A 16,971-nucleotide genomic window follows, 5' to 3' on the forward strand; every position below is an offset into this window, starting at 1 on the left:
GGGGGCAATTCTCACTCTTCACTAGACTGAGGGCTGGCCTTATCCTCTGGGGAGGAGGGAAGCCCTGATAGGTTTGAGTACCTGCCCCAGGAGTGGAATGCCCCAATTTCCTGGGGCCAGGCATGTTCACCCTGAAAAAGTAGCAAGACTTTCCCAGGCAGAAGTACCCTCTGAATACTACCTCAGACAAAGCTTAGTGTTGAATCAGAGTGAGACTCATGACCAAACAGTTTTGGTCCACAAATGAGAATCCTCCTTTCTGCTGCTGGCTAAAAATAAAATCATTCATCTCAGTCTTCAGAGAATGACAGAGCTGGAAGAGACTTTCAAGATCATGCTGGTAAACTCCTCACTGCAACAGAAGCTTGGAGGGGAAGGGTCTCCTCCCAGGGCCACACAGATAAATGCCAGCCTCCTGGCCTCTGCCCTGTGCTCATTCCCCCACCCCAGCTCACTGTCCGTGTCTGTGTGGATGGCTTCCACAAAGAGGGCGTCACCAGGGTCCAGGCGCTCCTCCAGGCTGGCTCTTGTGTACTCCGGTCCAGCAGGGTCCAGGCCTGCAAGGACAGACATGTCAGGGGCCCTTTCGTGTCAGCCACAGGAACCCTCATGGACCCACTGCACACCTACATGGGCAACCCTTCCAGTTCGGATCAGAGTCCCCCAACAAGGACCCAAGGGCGAGAGAACTAGCTCAGGACCACCTTTCCCAGGAAGCTCTACTCTGTTGTCTCTAACCTCTCAATGACCCAGTTTCTCTGGCTCTGAAATGTGCTTGCTAACACCAACCATTTGGCAAGGATTAATGTCACTAATATTAATCCTCAGGTAGTAATAACAATGGCTATAATTTTTTGAGTAGTTACTATGTGCCAGGCCTTGTGCTGGGCACTTTCACACTTTCTAGTCCTTACAACAACAGAGCAAAGTAAATATTACTTTCCCCAGGCCTTAGCCTGGATCCCTTTTCCTCTTCCTCACAAAAAGCAGACTATGAGACAAGGATTTAAAGTGCAAGTAGCTTATTTGGGAGAAAATCACAGAAAGCGTAGTGAGGGAGTGGAAAAACCAGTCAGAGAACGAAAGAAAATTTTAATGAATAGATTATCTCTTTGGGTCTCATCCCACTGGGGTCCCTCTGAAGGACTCTGTAGAACATGACTCAGAATTATCTCAATGAAGTGCCAGGAAGCCAGAGTATTTACCACACAGCTCTGGTCCCTTATCGATTGAGGGTAGCTCCTGAAGCATAAAGTTCCCAGCACTTTGTAAGTATTTAGCAAAACTGTCTAAAGGTGATTTCCATAGTGGGCCAAGGATGTATGAGCTGTTACAACCCATTTTACAGTTGTAGAAACTGAGGCTCAGAAAGAAATACATGGCCTCTAACACTGACATTAGAGATCATGCAATAACAACACAATACCATTTTATCCAAAAGGGCCACAATAAGTAAATTTCAGTGGTGATTGATGACTTGATCATAAGAACAAAGGCCCAACACTTCCCTCTGCCTGCCTTAGCAAAGGCTCTTCCAGGTCATGATCTCTCTCTCGCTCTCTCTCTCTCTCTCTCTCTAAACCTGAGAGGATGGGCAGGGAAGAATGTTACCTGTGATCCGTCCCAGCTGGCCTTTGTAGAAATGTCCTACCATGCCCCCCACGTGGGCCCCCAGGCTGACACCAATGATGTGGATTGAGGACTCTGACACACCCAGCACCTAGAACGGGCATTTACAGTGAGTTACATTTGTGTCACAGCAGCCCCTGGCCTTACAAGGGTAACACTTTTCCCTGAGGCATCAGAAGCAGAAGGTCTTGGGCATGACACACCAGCCACACATGTTTTGGGAAAAAGTGCAGAATCTCACCCTGTTAATCACTTGCCCTCTCCCTGGGCTCCCCACCTTGACAACCCACTCACTTTCCCTTTGGTGTCCAAAGTATGTGAGGCATGACCATGGCCATTTCCTCTTGAGGACCTAGAAGAGTCAGCCATTGGCACCCCTGATGTAACACACAGTGGCATGTTCTACAGAGGAACAGCGGGAGGCTCAGAGAGGTTCCAAAACCTGCCCAAGGTCAGCACTGTACGTGGCTAGGTTGGGATTTGAACCGAAGACCCACAGACTACTGGGTGGCTCTGCTTCCACCTAAAGCTCCTTCTCACATGTCATTTCTTTCTTTCTGACCCCTTGCTTCCCCGTAAGCAGCCAGAACTCACCCTAAGCTCTTCTACACCTACCAGGAGTTTACTGAGGAAACGGGAGATCTCTAGTCCTAGCTTAACCACATTTTCCACGGCTGAGAAGTAGACACCTGTAGAGCCATAAACCCAGTCCACAGCGATCACGTTAACATCTGCTGCCTGCAGAAGGGCACCGATGAATTTATCAATCCAGGAAGGCTTTGTTCCTAAAGCCCTAGACATGGGGCCAAGAAAGGACAGGAAAATTATCTTCCCAGCCAGCATCCATTGTCATGGAAATTACAGTGACATTTCTATAAACAGAACAAACCCAGAGAAAAGGTCACAAGTAAGCGGGGGTGGGGTGGGGTGGGGGCGGTATGGGCACTAAATCCTACAACGCTTTGAGCATAAGGAGGACATAATCTCAAAGTTAGCAGGGCTCCTGACTGCACATGTGGAGCTTGTGTGTAAATTATAAAAGAGTACCTTTGTTCCAGGTGGATGTAGCCTGAGGCCAGGGCTCAGAGCTCAGGTCAGTGTTCAGCCCCACCGGCCCTCAGTCAGGTACCTTTGTGTAATGCATACACCACACAAACCACTGCGCTGACCCTGCTTGTGCTACTCATGGGAAAGAAAAGATAGCTTTGTGTATTAGAGTTAAGATTTGCAATCTTAATTCTCATTCTATAATATAGGCTCTTTCCTTGAGGATGTTTTCATTTACTCATTCATTCATTCACTCTTTCCTTCATTCAACAAATGGGCCAGGCAGTATGCCAGGTGCTTTGTGAGAAATGAAGATAAATAAGATATATTCCTCATCCTTCTGGAACTTAGAGTATAATAGGACTTTTCTAGGAAAAGAAGAAGAATAGGAAAAATTTCAGAGAGCTTTCCCAAGAGATTGAGAATGGGGAAGAAGTTTTCTCAATGGCCCAGAGCTTGCTCGCGTGGACAGGGGAGCCCAGACTGGGTGTATGCCAGGGAACGTGGCTTTGGGGCATCTGGGAGCGGGCAGCGTGGTGAGGCTGCTGAGCTCTTCAGCTCCATTAGCTACCTCTGGGTTGAGGGCACACACTCAGCCTTGGGTAGTGGCTGAATGCAAGATTTGCCAGAGAAGAGACCTCGGTACAAGAGAGAGAAGGGATGCCTGAGGGAGGATGTGGCTGGGACCCTGGAGTGAGGGACTGGAGAGGCAGAGAGAACCCAGAGATGAGGAAGTGGGGATCCTCTGTGCAGTGCCCCACTGTCCACCTCTTCATCGGGCACCCCCAACTCCAGCTGCTCCACAGCGCTACTCTTTCACCATGTTCTCTCCCTCTCTCCTCTCAGCAACTTTTTTCTGTTTCCGGCATTCTCAGTGGGCTTTGGAGAGAAGATGTTGGAAGGAAGGGTGGTGATTAAATTGGGACTCAGAGACTATGCTTTGTAACAAAATTTGGCCTGCAGGGCCTCAAAGAAGTTGAAGAAGTGTGTAGCGCCTGAGAAACGCTAACCTCTGGGAGTGATGGAAGTGAAAGTTTCTTAGGTCATGAAACCCAGGAAAAAGAGAAGAAGAGGAGATAAAACCCTGGATAAAAACATCACGATGTTACCCCTGAGTGATTGCACAAAGCCTACATCCTCACTGGCTGAGATGAATCATGCAACCCACGCTTCAGGGAGGAAAGGATCACTGAGACAATCTCTACAACTTCCTTTTTATTCAGATACGGAAACCGAGCCTCCGTGTGCTAAAGTGACTTGCCCAGGGTCACACATATTTACAGTTGGAGAGTGTGTCCAGGGTCACACATATTTACAGTTGGAGAGTGTGTCCAGGGTCACACATATTTACAGTTAACAGAGGAGTAACGTATGTGACCAACAAGAAAGAACAACACGATGTGTGTTCAGGCTGCTATGAGACATCTTCAAAGTCAGCAGGAGGTGGGCAATGGGACCTGTGACAGGCAGTAAATCCATCTCTCCTTTCGCTCCCCACTAACTTCCTATGGCATTATGGTCACTTTCTAGCTCTTAGCTGAGGTGATCCTATTGGTTGGTTGGCTCCCACCTGAATCCATGGATAACTAGCTTGGTTCCTAGAGTGGTATTGAACCCCGAGTTCCGGATGTCACTACTTTCTTCCACGAGCTGCCCACAGCGAGGATCAGAAGGGGTGAAGAGGAGAAACTGGACTTTGAGATTGGTGCCTCGGAGAAGATTAGCATTCTGGAAGTCAGTGCACTTTGTCTGTGGGGTAGGAGGTACATCTCCTAGAGGAAAAAACAAACAAACAAATAAAAAACCAAGAAATATCCAAGGTGAGGTCATCTGTTCTTAAAAGGAAAAAAGGTGTTCTTGAAAGGAAGAGAGAAACAGGAGCTTATAGGCATTCATCATAAATCAGCAAGTGTAATAATCAGACTCATTTATTAAAGGCATCACTTCTGTAACCAAAATCTGTGAATATTTTTCATGTATAAAGATAAAACACCAGAGAAGAATATGAATATTGCTCAGCTAGAGAAGATTAAAGGCCATGGTGAGATGGATATTGTCATGGGCTAAACTGAGTCCCCCCACCCCCGCATAAATTCATGTGTTGAAGTCCTAACCCCTAATACCTCAGAATGTGACTATATTTGGAGATAGGGTCCCTACAGAGGTAATTACATTGAAATGAAGCCATTAGGGTGGACCCTTATTCAATATGACTGGTGTCCTAATAAGAAGAGGCAATTTGGTCACAGAGAAGAAAGATGATGTGAAGACACATGGAGTAGACAGCCATCTACAAGCCAAAGAGAGAGGCCTGGAATGGCTCCTTCACTCACAGCCCTCAGAAGGAACAAACCCTACTGCCACCTTAATCTCAGACTTCCAGCCTCCAGAACTGGGAGATGATAAACTTCTGTTGTTTAAGCCACCCAGTCTCTGGCATTTTGTTACAGCAGTCCTAACTAAATAATACAGTTTTCTGGGCTATGAAATGAGCAGTTGCCCTGGGGACTAGGCCCATTCTGGTCTGAGCACCCCATTCCAGAGGGTTTCAAACTCCCCCCTCCAGCCTCCTCACTTCTTTTCCTTATGAGCAGTCCAGAGCCACTCCAGAGCCTTCCAGCGCCCAGCACATGGCTGCCCAGCCAGATGGTAGAGAGGATCCTTAATGAGCTGTATGTATTCTACGGTGCCTTCCAACAGGTACGTTTAAACGGGATATTTTATGGTCAAGGTCACTGAAAGGCCTTCTACAATACTGAACGGAAACAGCAGCATGAAACTCCTGCTTCCCAGGGAGCTAAAAATCTGGCCTATCTTCAATACCCAACGGCCCACCCTCATGCCTGTGATAAAGAGGGGGGGCACCTGACACCCAGTTGGTCTTACAGAAAGAGACCGGCCGGAGCAGCAGGGCACACACTGTCGCACTGGCCCCCCAGCCCCGAAGTCCTGGTGCTGTTAGCAGCTACCTCACATTCCTGCCATGGGACAAAACTATCTGCAGAATCAGAAGACAGGTGCAGATTGCACACTGATTTGTGCAGGGCTCTTCACGAGGAAGACAGCTCTTTCAGGTTTCTGGAATGGTTATCTGCCTTCAGAGGTAACGGGGGAGCACATGTACAGCAAGCCAGTGGGTCTGGGGTGCGCTGGGCTGTGGTACCGTGAGCAGATCGTGGGAACCGCACCCTTAGAGGGCGCTGACAGCGGTTTCCTCACCTTTGCACCTAAGCCCCAGACCTGGTCCCCGAGCCCCCTTGTATCTCCCTTCTGAGCAGCCAGGTCTTGGACACCCCGGCAATGAAGCCCACTGTGACTGTGCAGGCCCCCAGGCTCCTCAGCCTGTGGCAACTTGAGCTCCCATGGAACACAAGAGAGAACGATGCCTGAATTGACTACTTCATCTGCCTTCCCCCAGCTTTTTGAAGAAAAGATGAAAGGACTCTGCTTGAGCATGAGACTTGAACCACATACATGAATACATTTGCTCTATTGGTCATGTAGGGAAGTTTGCATCCATCAGACAGAGAATTAAGAGTCCTTTTAAATAAGTATAGTATGTCACAGAGCAAGGCCCAACAAGCATCACAGAATCAATATATTCCAGACAACGTTATCTAAATAAGATGTAATACAATTAGAAATCAGTAACAAAAGTTATTTAAAGACACATTTGGAGATTTTAAAATTCCCTTTTAAGTAATGAATGAGTTAAAGAATAATCACAATGGAGACTAGAGAATATTAAAAACTAAATAACAATAAAACCAATACAATATCAAAACTTGAGTTAAAGTAGCTAAAACAGTACTAGGCTGATATCTATAACCATAAATGTAAATATCAGGGGAAAATGGGGAAAGACACCGATTAGGTAAATTAACCTTATAACTCAGAAAGCTGAAAAAGAATAATACAGCAACACCAAATAAAATGTAGGGAAAGAAATATAAAGGAAATAGTTAAGGGACTTCCCTGGTGGCGCAGTGGATAAAAAAAAAAAAATCTGCCTGCCAATGCAGGGGACACAGGTTCGAGCCCTGGTCCCGGAAGATCCCGCATGCCATGGAGCAACTAAGCCCGTGTGCCACAACTACTGAGCCTGCACTCTAGAGCCCAAGAGCCACAACTACTAGAGCCCGCGTGGCTAGAGCCCGTGCTCCGCAGTAAGAGAAGCCACCACAATGAGAAGCCCGTGCACCACAACAAAGAGTAGCCCCCATTCACCGCAACTATAGAAAGCCCGCGCACAGCAATGAAGACCCAATGCAGCCAAAAATAAATAAAATTAAATCTTAAAAAAAAAAAAGGAAGTAGTTGAAATTAAAGAAAACAATGAATATGAACAGCATCAGTAGCTGCTCAGTCCATGCAGTTGCTCAGGCTGACCTTCCTGGAGAAATCTTTTACACTTTGCTTTCTGCCACCCCCATACAATGGTGAGTAAATCCTCAGAACACAATATTCAGAATTAAACCATTCTCACTACCTACACTGGCACCACCTTGGTTTAAGCCACCATCATCTCTCAAAATTATGTAGCCTGTAATGCTTTTCCTGCCTTCATTCTTGTCCCCCTTCAGTCTATTTGCAACACAGTAGTAGAAAAGTAAATCAAATCATGTCACATCTCTGTGCAAAAGCCACCAAGGCATTTCACTCAGAATAAAATCCCAAGTCCTAACAGTGGAAGAAAGCCCTAAATATCTTAGACCATCCCCTTGGGGAGCCCTTCGCCTGTCTGACTACTGCTTCCTCTGTTCTAGCCACTGTCCTCCTAGCTCTTCCTCTCTCTAGACAGGTTCCCACCTGAGGGTCTTTGCACTAGCCATTCCTTCTGCCCAAAGTGTCTTTCTCTGGACATCCACGTGACTAATTCCTTCTCCTCCTTTAAGTCTTTGCTTGTCAAATGTCATCTTCTTTCCTCTAACCCCCTATTTATTTATTATTTATTTGGCTACACTGGGTCTTAGTTGCGGCATGTGGGATCTAGTTCCCTGACGAGTGATCGAACCCAGGTCCCCTGCATTGTAAGTGTGGAGTCTTAGCCACTGGACCACCAAAGAAGTCCCTAACCCTCTATTTAAAATTGCAATCTGCCTATGTGCCTCACCTCCGTTCTCTCAATTTTCTTTATCCTGATCTGTTTATTTTTATAGCAATCATCACTTAATGAAGATTTTTTATTTACCAGTTTATTATTAAATGTATTGTTTATTAATTTCCCCACATTAGAAGATACTTTCAAAGAAGGAAGGGATTTTTATCCATTCTGTTCACTCTACTGCCTAGAATAGAACCTGCCACACACAATAAACACCAAAAGGTAGTTCTTTGAAAAGAATAATAAACTAGATGTACTTAAAAAAAAAACAACCAGATGTACTTTTGATGATAGAGTAAGAAAAAAAGGGGGAAGTCACAAATAAACAATATAGAGAATTAAAAGGGGATGTAAGTCCAGTAGATTTTTTAAACCACAAAATAGCATGTTTATACCCATCCAACAGTTAAAAAATAGATATTTTCCTAAAAAATTGATAATCCCCTAGAAAACTATAGCTTACTAAAACTTAGTCAAGAAAGAAAAAACAGAAAATCAAATGTAAAACTGTAGTATAAAGGAACTGAAACAGTAGTTTTAAATCTATTCATCAAAAAACTCTATCAGGACAGATTTCACAGAGAAGTTCTAACAATCCTTCAATTCCTATCTTGCACATACTGTTCCGGAGAATAGAAAAGGGGAGAAAGAATCCAAATTCATTCTATGAAAATAGCCAAAATGTCAAAACTGGACAAGGAAAGAAGGAGAAAGGAAAACTAAAGGCCAGTTTCACTATTACACACAGACATAAAAATCCTAGATAAAATGTCAAATCCTTCAAGGATAACAAGTATACATCATGGCCAAGCAGGGTTTAATCCAAAAAATGAAAAGATGGTTTAACATTAGAAAATGTATTAATGTAATTCACATATGAACAAATTAAAGAAAAAAACCATATGCTCAACTCAATAGATGTAGGGAAAAAACACACGATAAAGTTCAATACCCAACACTCCTTAACATAAGAAAGGAAGGGTACCTACCAAAAGCCTATAGCAATGATTATAGTTATTGGTGAAATGTTAGAAGCATTCCATTCAGAATTGGGAACAAATGAGAATGTCTGCTATCAGTGCTTCTATTAAATATTGGACTGGAAGTTCTAGTCCTAGCTAGTAAAACAAGACAATAAAACAGGATAAAGATGATAATGTTTCAAAAGGGGGAGAAAAAATTGCCAATATTTGCAGACAATAGGATTGAACTGTCCGTCATTCAAGACTACGGAACGTGGCACAGTGAATCATGCTCAGATACCCCATCCCTCCAAGCACCACTTCAGCCAAAGAGTAGTGACAGATGAATATGCAAAAGAGAGGGAGAAAAAGACATAGACGATCTCAAACATAAAAATAGTATCTCCAAAACAGGAACAAGAATAGAATTGCAAAATGGTGATGGGTTCCAGGTCTGACAGAAGACAGTGGTTGTAAGAATTCAGTTTTGTGAGGTAAGCGGGATCCACAAGTGAGGTAAGTGCGGGATCCAGGTGTGGAAGACCCACCAGTGGTAGCCAGCGGTGGAGAGGGGCTCCCCAACTCAGGAAAGGAAGCTAACAACAAAAACAATACAAACAAAAACAGCTATTGACTTTTTACTGGGGCTCTAGCTTTATTTAGGGAGACAGGATGGAAAGACAAGGCCTCACTCACAGGAGCTGAGACAACGCACGTTTCTGGAGGAGAGAGGGCAAGGATGGGGGCTCAGGTGGGGAGACAGAGAGATGAAGAGAGAGACTGAAAACAAACTTTTCATTGAAAATTAAAATGAAACTTATCTATTGCGTCAGAAGTCAAGATAAGAGTTATCTTTGGGTCAGTAGTGAGTAAGATGAGATACAGGGAATGGGTTTTAAGAATCTGGTAACATTTTATTTCTTGATCTGAATGATGGTTACACAGGTGAAATCATTCTGAAAATTCATTAACCTGTGTATTAATAATCTGTGTACCTTTCTGTATGTATGTTGTACTTCAATAACTAGTTTACTTTTAAAAAAGCTTGAAAACAAATATATAAAGAAATCAAATGTTTACACAGATAGTCGATAAAGCCAATAAGTGGATCATGAATTCATTCCAGGTGAAATAAAGTTTTAAAAATCTTTGACAAAGCTCTAAAATAAGTATGCTGAGAATATACAAGGATAAAAATAAAGACAGAGCATAAGCAATTATGAAATAAAAACGGGCATAAATGATAAGATATATAGTAAAAAGCTAATTAGGAAATGGAAATGAAAAAGATAGTCATGGAAATAAAAATGGAATCAATGCTATAATGTCTAGTACAGAAGAAGTAAAAGAAGCTTTTTAATATGAAAGTGCAGTTAAAAAGTATAGACAATAGATGGAGAGGCTCCAACATTTAACTAGTAGCTGTTCTCTAAAGGAAGAGAATGGGAGAAGAAACAATATTTTGAAAAGGTAAGTGCTAAGAATTTTTCATAACTGAAAAAAGATATGAGCTGTCTAATCACAAGTTATACTCAGGGTAATGAGCAAGATAAAAAATAAATAAATCTATACAAATAGGCAGATGATAGTAAAACTGCAGAACATTAAGTATAAAAGATATTCTTAAAAATTCCCAGACAAATGCATTGGCAAATTTAAAAGCAATGAAAAATATAATTTCCTGAAACTGACTCAAGAAGAAATAAAAATCCAAATAAACCCGCTAGCACCAAAAAAAGAAAAGATCAAACTGGTAATCAAGAGTCTTCTCTGGCCCTAAAATACGCTAGAGCCAGATGGTTTTATTTGAGAACTCCACCAAACCTCTAAATTACAAGTAACCTTTATCTTATATAAAACTGTTTCATAGAACAGAAACTTATTTTATGTGGTTATAATCATCTTAGTATCAAGACCAGAGAAGGGCAATACAAGAAAAAAAAAATGACAGATAAATTTCCTTTATGAACAAATATACAAAATAATAAATATAAATATATACAAAAATAAAAATAAATGTTGGCAAATAAAATTCAACATCATATTAAAAAATACCCCACAGGAGTAGGAAAAAAACAATACCCCATGACCACAAGATTTGTCCCTGGTGCTCTTCATCTAAACCCATAGAGTTTAGAAGAAAATATGAAAGATTATTTTTATAAGAAGATTGCTTAAACAAGACACCAGAAGCACAAATCACAGTAAGAAATAAAAATTAAGACAACAGTGTAATACTATTTTTTCTATGAGATTGACAATATGAAAAACATTTGATAATACAAAGTGTTGCTGGAGAGGGTGGGAAAACAGACGTGCTCACGTACTAATCAACAGTTATAACTTCTTTGCAGGGCAGATTTTCTCACATTTGTCAAAAATGTGTAAGATATAAATCCTTTTAGATCTAGTATATAGTGTATAAACAGCCACTTCATAAAACAAGATATATGGTCACTTTACATACACACACGCACACACACACACACACACGCACTCAAATAAATGATTGCGTTAGGAGAAAGCACACATGAAGCTAAGTAGCACCTTTTCAACGCCAACCGTTGATGCAGGGAAGGGGTGAGCAGAGGCCTGTGGTGTTGCAAGGGAGGTATGAATCATGGAGACCTTCTTGGAAGACGTGAAGAGCAGAAATAAACAAAAAGGTAGTGTAAGCAACTACAGGCAGAAAGAATGACACACCCTAAAGCTGGGGAATGAGAATTAAATGTCTCGTGGACCTGACACAAAAGCAGTCTCTGCTGTTGGGGGCAGAGGGAAGGGAGCTTTCCAAGGGTGATGCCACTGCTGGTCAGAGAGGAGGGGATTTTACTCCTCCGAGATGCCCTACGCCATAAGAGGGTTTAGATTTGCTATATTAAGCAAGGGAGAGCGGTGGGTGGGGTTTTCACTGGGAAAGGCACGATGCAAATGGCATCTGAGGGAAACTGTGCTAAAGGTCATTGGTTATCTGTGGTGAACAGGACTAGTTATCATAGTACTGCCAGGAGGGATGACAGGCCTGAACTTGAGCTGGGTCGGCAAGATTAGAAAGGACCTCGAACAATCTCAATGACAAAATTGTTGTTAGTTTGGAAATTTTAAATTTTAAAATTAAATATATCTTGGAACAATGGATATTTATAGGGTGAAAATGAATCATGTTTTGGAATTAATCACATTTTATGTTTTTATACTCTTCCTGGCTTGTGCAAGGTGAAAAGGAGTAACGCAGATTTTAGAAAAATGAGTAAAACAACTAGAGGAAGTTCAATTTTTGTGACTTAAGAAAGTGCTGTCATTCCCATTATGATTGAAGGTTTTTTTCTCCCTCTTTTAAATTCATCTCAGGAGAGGGCTTTTAGGGGACCTTCCAAAGGTTAGCGCTACATAAATAGATGGCTTGAAAAAATAGAATTATTGACCAAAAGAAGTCCCACCCAAGGCCCCAGCCCCCGACTTACCTGTACTTCCAACACTGAGCCACAGAAGGAGCCCCCATGACCAGAAGCAGCCCTCCCAGGGGTCTGGGGGCATCGTTGAGCTGGAAGTCTCAGAGCTGGGCGAAGCCGACCCCTAATGACAAAGAGATCTCATAACCCAGCCTCTCATAGTTTTGAACACTAAACACCCACTTGGGTCTCACTAATCATTAACTGGCCTCCTGACCTGTAACAGGTCTCTCCCTATTTGTTTAACTTCCCCAGTTTTTCTGTTTCTTCTCAATGAAAAGAAATATACTTTTTTCTTTTCTTTTTTTTAAAGCAGGGGACATTGAAACACATTGCCCTTCCTCTCTGAGCCAAACATCATCAGGAAACTATTTCCTGCACCTCTCCCACTTCCCATTATAAAATGTTAGTAAAAACCAAGGCAGAAGTCTTTCATCTCTAGGGGATCACAAACCCACATTGTCCCGGAGTCTGTGGACGTGTCTGCCCCCCAGGAGGACTCTGAGCGGCTTGAGGGCAAAGACCTTCTCTTTTCGTTTTTGAGTCCCCAGTGCCCAGCACAGAGCTGAGCCAACAATGTATTAATATGTTTAGTGTACATTTAACGGAAATAACGAAAGAAGATGAAGTTGGCCTCTGAGAGTACTATCCTTTGATAGAATCTTGGGGCTAGAAGTCCAACCTCTAAGAAGAGTCGTTCAGTGTCTCGAATTCACTGATAAGAAACAAAGAAATAGAGAACGAAAATGACCTATGGAGACCCTTCTGCTGGAAGTGGCAGAGCTGGCCTGGAACCAGGGTGTTTCCAGTATACCGCATGGCCTCTTCACCCAAAGGAGTGGCAGAAACCACAGAGTGCTACTTCTAGACGGGTCAGGGGAAGGGGGAGGCGCCGTACTTGCCCAGCTCTCCTTAATTGCAGCACATTGCTGTGAGGCAGAGAACCCACCAACAGGGCAGTATGGAACTTTCTGGACCATAGCTCTGTGAGGGGAGTACTATCTACATACAACTTCAGGGTGTAGAGGGGTTAAGTACCTTGCACAAGCTCATGCAGAGCTGGGATTTGAAGCAGGACAACCTAGCTCCCGAGGCCATGCTCTGAACCACTGTGCCAACAGGCGGCACCAACCACTGCACCAAGCTGTGCCAGGCCTGCCCAAGACACGGATGAAATGATTTTGGAGGGGCCAGCCCTTGCTTCCCCTCCTGCACATGATGCCACTGCTCAGGTGCTGTTGCCACCAGGAAGGGCACTACTGAAGGCTGTTCTGATGTCAGAGACCAAGCCAGGTGTAGAGGTCCAGGTCCTCAGAGAAAAGAAGCCAGGATGGGACTAGATGTGCAAGAGATTTCTCAGGGATAAGACCTGTGACGAATAAAAAGGGGAGCTGAAGACAGTAGGGAGACCCTTTAGACCCTGCTGCAGGGCTGACACCTGCGAAGGACAAGGCGAAGGAAAGAGGATCGCACAGGAAGTCCCAGGACACCATGCAGTTCCTAGAATGTCCTGGCCAAGGCAGTGGGGAAGCCTCAAGCTGAAGTCTCTTATGAAAATGAGCTGTATTAGCAGCCTCGACCTGCCCAGTCACTAGCTGGGGGCAGTCTCAGCACAAGGACGAGGGTAGATGCAGAAGGGCAGCACCCAGGACCGTCAGTCAGTGAGGTTCCTCACAGCAGGAGACTGAGGTCTGCATTCTCCTGGCCACTCCATCACACCCAGAGCTGGCACGTCAGGCCAGTCACTCCAGCTTTTCCAGCACAGTGTTCCCTGTGCAACATCAGCACAGCTTACGTGTAGAGTGCCCTCCCTGTCACATTCATCGTCTGGGGCAGTGCTCTCCACAAGGGGCTGGAGTGGTCCTGGGCAAGACCACCTGCCTCAGAATCACCCAGGGGACGGGGGGCAGACCACTGGGCCCAACCCAGACACACTGAATGAGACTCCTTGGGGTTGGGCCCCAGACTCTGCAGTTCTAGCAGGCTCCGCAGATGACTGTACGCACGCCAGAGCCACTAGTCTTCTGTTAATTCTAACCACAGTCATCTCCGTTTCACCAGTGAGGAAACTAAAGCTCACAGAGGCCAGAGACCTGGGGAGCACTGCTTCAGGGGGCCAAGAGAGCGGGGTCCTCCTGGAAAGTGAGGTGACGTGTTTTAGAAGGTGAGGATGGAGATCTTTCTACAGGAAACACTGGTAGGGAACACCAGCTTATAATCAGTGTATGTGGTCCATCTTCCCCAGGGAGAATGTCAGCCTCGGGAGGGCAAAATTCTGGTCTCTTTTGTCAGTGAGGTGTCCCCAGCACCTAGCACAGTGCCTGCCACACAGCCAGTGCTCAATCTTTGCTAAGGAAAGGCATGGTACCTCTGGTATGGTGTGCTCATTTAGAGAGGGCAGTGGGAAGGGGCCTGATCCCAAGACGGCATCGAGGCCCCCATCGTGAAGTGGAGTCAGATGGTTTTACTCGCCTAGGATCTAGGAACACAGGGAGGCAAGCAAGAGACCAAGGACACCGGCTTCAATATCCAGTGCTCATTGCTCAGGGCTCCCTGTTGTGTGCCTGCTGCTTAGAAATGTGCTTGGCACATAATAGGTGCTCATTAAACACTTGTTTTGAAAGAAAGAGAGGAGAGGAAGAGAAGGGAGTGGAGGGGAAGAGAGAAGAGACGTAGCTACTGGCTACAACCCCTGGAATCCACAGAATCTCTTTCGGCCTTTCCTGCCTGCCCGTTCCCAGCTCGGATTCCCAGCTTCCTCACCTTCCTTCAGGATCCCGGGCTGACAGTTCCATAAATGAATACGCCTTTACGTGTGTGTGCATGTGTGCATGCACACGTGTATAGAAGCATGGTCTTCAGTTTAGGGGTGGGGTTGGGAGTGGGGGGAATATAAACTAACATACTAACTAATATAAAATAATCTTAGGAAATTATAATTCTGAGCCTCACCCGTTTATTCTATCCCATCCTTTCTGAACTTTTTACACACTTGCTGACCCACTACACAAACCCTCTGCACCTAGCTTTTCACACTAAACAAAATTCTTTCCACCTGCCTCATTTGTTTTTTAAGGGCACATAGAAACCCATTAGAACTTCTCATGAAATTTTAGTGCACAGCCCAAAATGACTCAAGCCCCTATCCTACTCGATTTTCAGGAAGTCTGACCTTTTGCCAGGTTCCTTTCCAATTTGAGGTGAAGACCATGATTTTGGAGCCTCCACTCCTGGTGTTCTATATGTACTGCATGTGTATACGCGTGCATGCACAGGCATGCACGCACATACACACCCATTCTCAGAACAAACCATAATACACGAGCATAAGGCCATCTACACTCTTGTAAAGAGAATACTTCATGCCCTTTGTGCCCCAAACCGCATAACTTTGCTTTCATTTTAAAGCTGTCTATATTCTGTCTCTGTTTTCCTTGGAAGAACAGGTAGACCCTTGCTTTACACTTGTCAGGAAAATGTGTCACAGGTGTCTCCAGGCCTCCAAATTTTGAGAAAGACTGAAAATTGCAGCTTTTAAATGACAGTTTGATGTCAAATTCTATGGTTTAGTTTTTGTTCCCTGAGATCTCCTAACTTCAAAGTAAAATGACCTGTGAACCTTGAGAGCTTGTTGCTTGTGTGCAGGACTGTAGGACGATTCCACGAGAAGGTCGAAGGAAGAGGACACCCCGGGGGTCCCCTGGGTTGTGCCTTCTAAGTGGTGGAAGAAACTGGCTGGAAGTGACCCATCTGCCCATTCCACGGATTTAGCTGGGCTCAGCTCTGCCCACTCCTACCCCTGCCCCCAACGTGCATCTCAAACCCACCACCATCTTTCCTTTTGACATCACCTCATAGTTGTGGGAAGGTGGAGAGAGGCCACAGGCTGCTGCCAGCACCATCTCACTACTGGGTTTCATTTTGGCTTTGTCTAAGGAAACATTTTCTAATTATAGCCAACAATTAGAGTGTGGTAGGATTGGAGACAAGCAGACCTGGGTTTAAACTCCAGCTCCATCTCATCCCAGCCGTGTGACTTTAGATGGATGGCAGCTTCTCTGAGCCCCACTTCGTCACCTGTTAACAAGCTCTAGTAAACTGCCTGACGCACAGCAACTCTTTCTTCCTCCTCTTGTCTTTCCTTCCGCAAAGGAGAGAGTCTCACCAACTCCCTAGGTGTCAATATCCCCAAACCCACACCCCAGGGATGAGAAAATGATGGCAAGACTGCTCTCTCTGCCATGCCTGGATGACCCCTGGGTCCTTAACCAGACCCCATTCCTTGAGGAGCTGATCCACTGGGATGGTTGACTGTGAAATCATCAGAGTCTCCATTCTCTCCCTCACCACCCCCAGCAGCTCTGGCTGTTTTAAAAAGATGCACATTTACTTGCCCTGGAGAGGTGGAGACAGAAGAGGAAATGGAGAATGTGTGGTTGAAGAAGCTTGGAGAAGGGCAGATGAGGCCAATGCAGATCTTAAAAACGTATATATTGCCAAGACTTCTAGCAACATCTAGCAATCTTAGGTACCAAAGAAAGCAACTGAAGTACCATCATTTAGCAGGTCAAAAAATACCATTAATCCCTGTAAAGTTACTCATGACCTATTCTGTTTTTCAGAACACAGATGTTAACTTGATTAGCATGACAAGTTCATACTGTCATTCAGGTCATCTTTTAAATTTACTCTAACATTATGCATATAATTAAGTCTGTTGTCTCTTTCCTCTGTTCATTCTGGTCCTCCCTCCTCTCTTTCTCTCTCTCTCTCTCTC

The 16,971-nt window shown here is 44.4% G+C and overlaps 1 protein-coding gene across 2 annotated transcripts in view; it reads right to left on the reverse strand.

Annotated features, from left to right (window-relative positions):
* The window catches only part of PLA1A (phospholipase A1 member A), a 32,784-nt gene extending 20,324 nt beyond the window's left edge, over positions 1-12,460 (reverse strand). Inside the window, exons 1-5 of one of the 2 annotated variants that reach the window (XM_082460069.1) lie at positions 12,207-12,456; positions 4,247-4,448; positions 2,245-2,422; positions 1,612-1,720; positions 456-557 (exon numbers count right to left, since the gene is read on the reverse strand). In XM_082460069.1, coding sequence (XP_082316195.1) covers positions 456-557; positions 1,612-1,720; positions 2,245-2,422; positions 4,247-4,448; positions 12,207-12,279 — 664 coding nt within the window. In that variant the 5' untranslated portion in view covers positions 12,280-12,456. Of the gene's footprint in view, positions 1-455; positions 558-1,611; positions 1,721-2,244; positions 2,423-4,246; positions 4,449-12,206 lie in introns of both variants that reach the window. The other variant, XM_082460070.1, reaches the window with a different exon arrangement.
* Between the last annotated feature and the right edge of the window lie 4,511 nt (positions 12,461-16,971).

Source organism: Balaenoptera physalus, assembly GCF_965194825.1.
Source record: "Balaenoptera physalus genome assembly, chromosome: 4".
In the NCBI taxonomy this organism is placed as follows: Eukaryota; Metazoa; Chordata; class Mammalia; order Artiodactyla; family Balaenopteridae; genus Balaenoptera; species Balaenoptera physalus.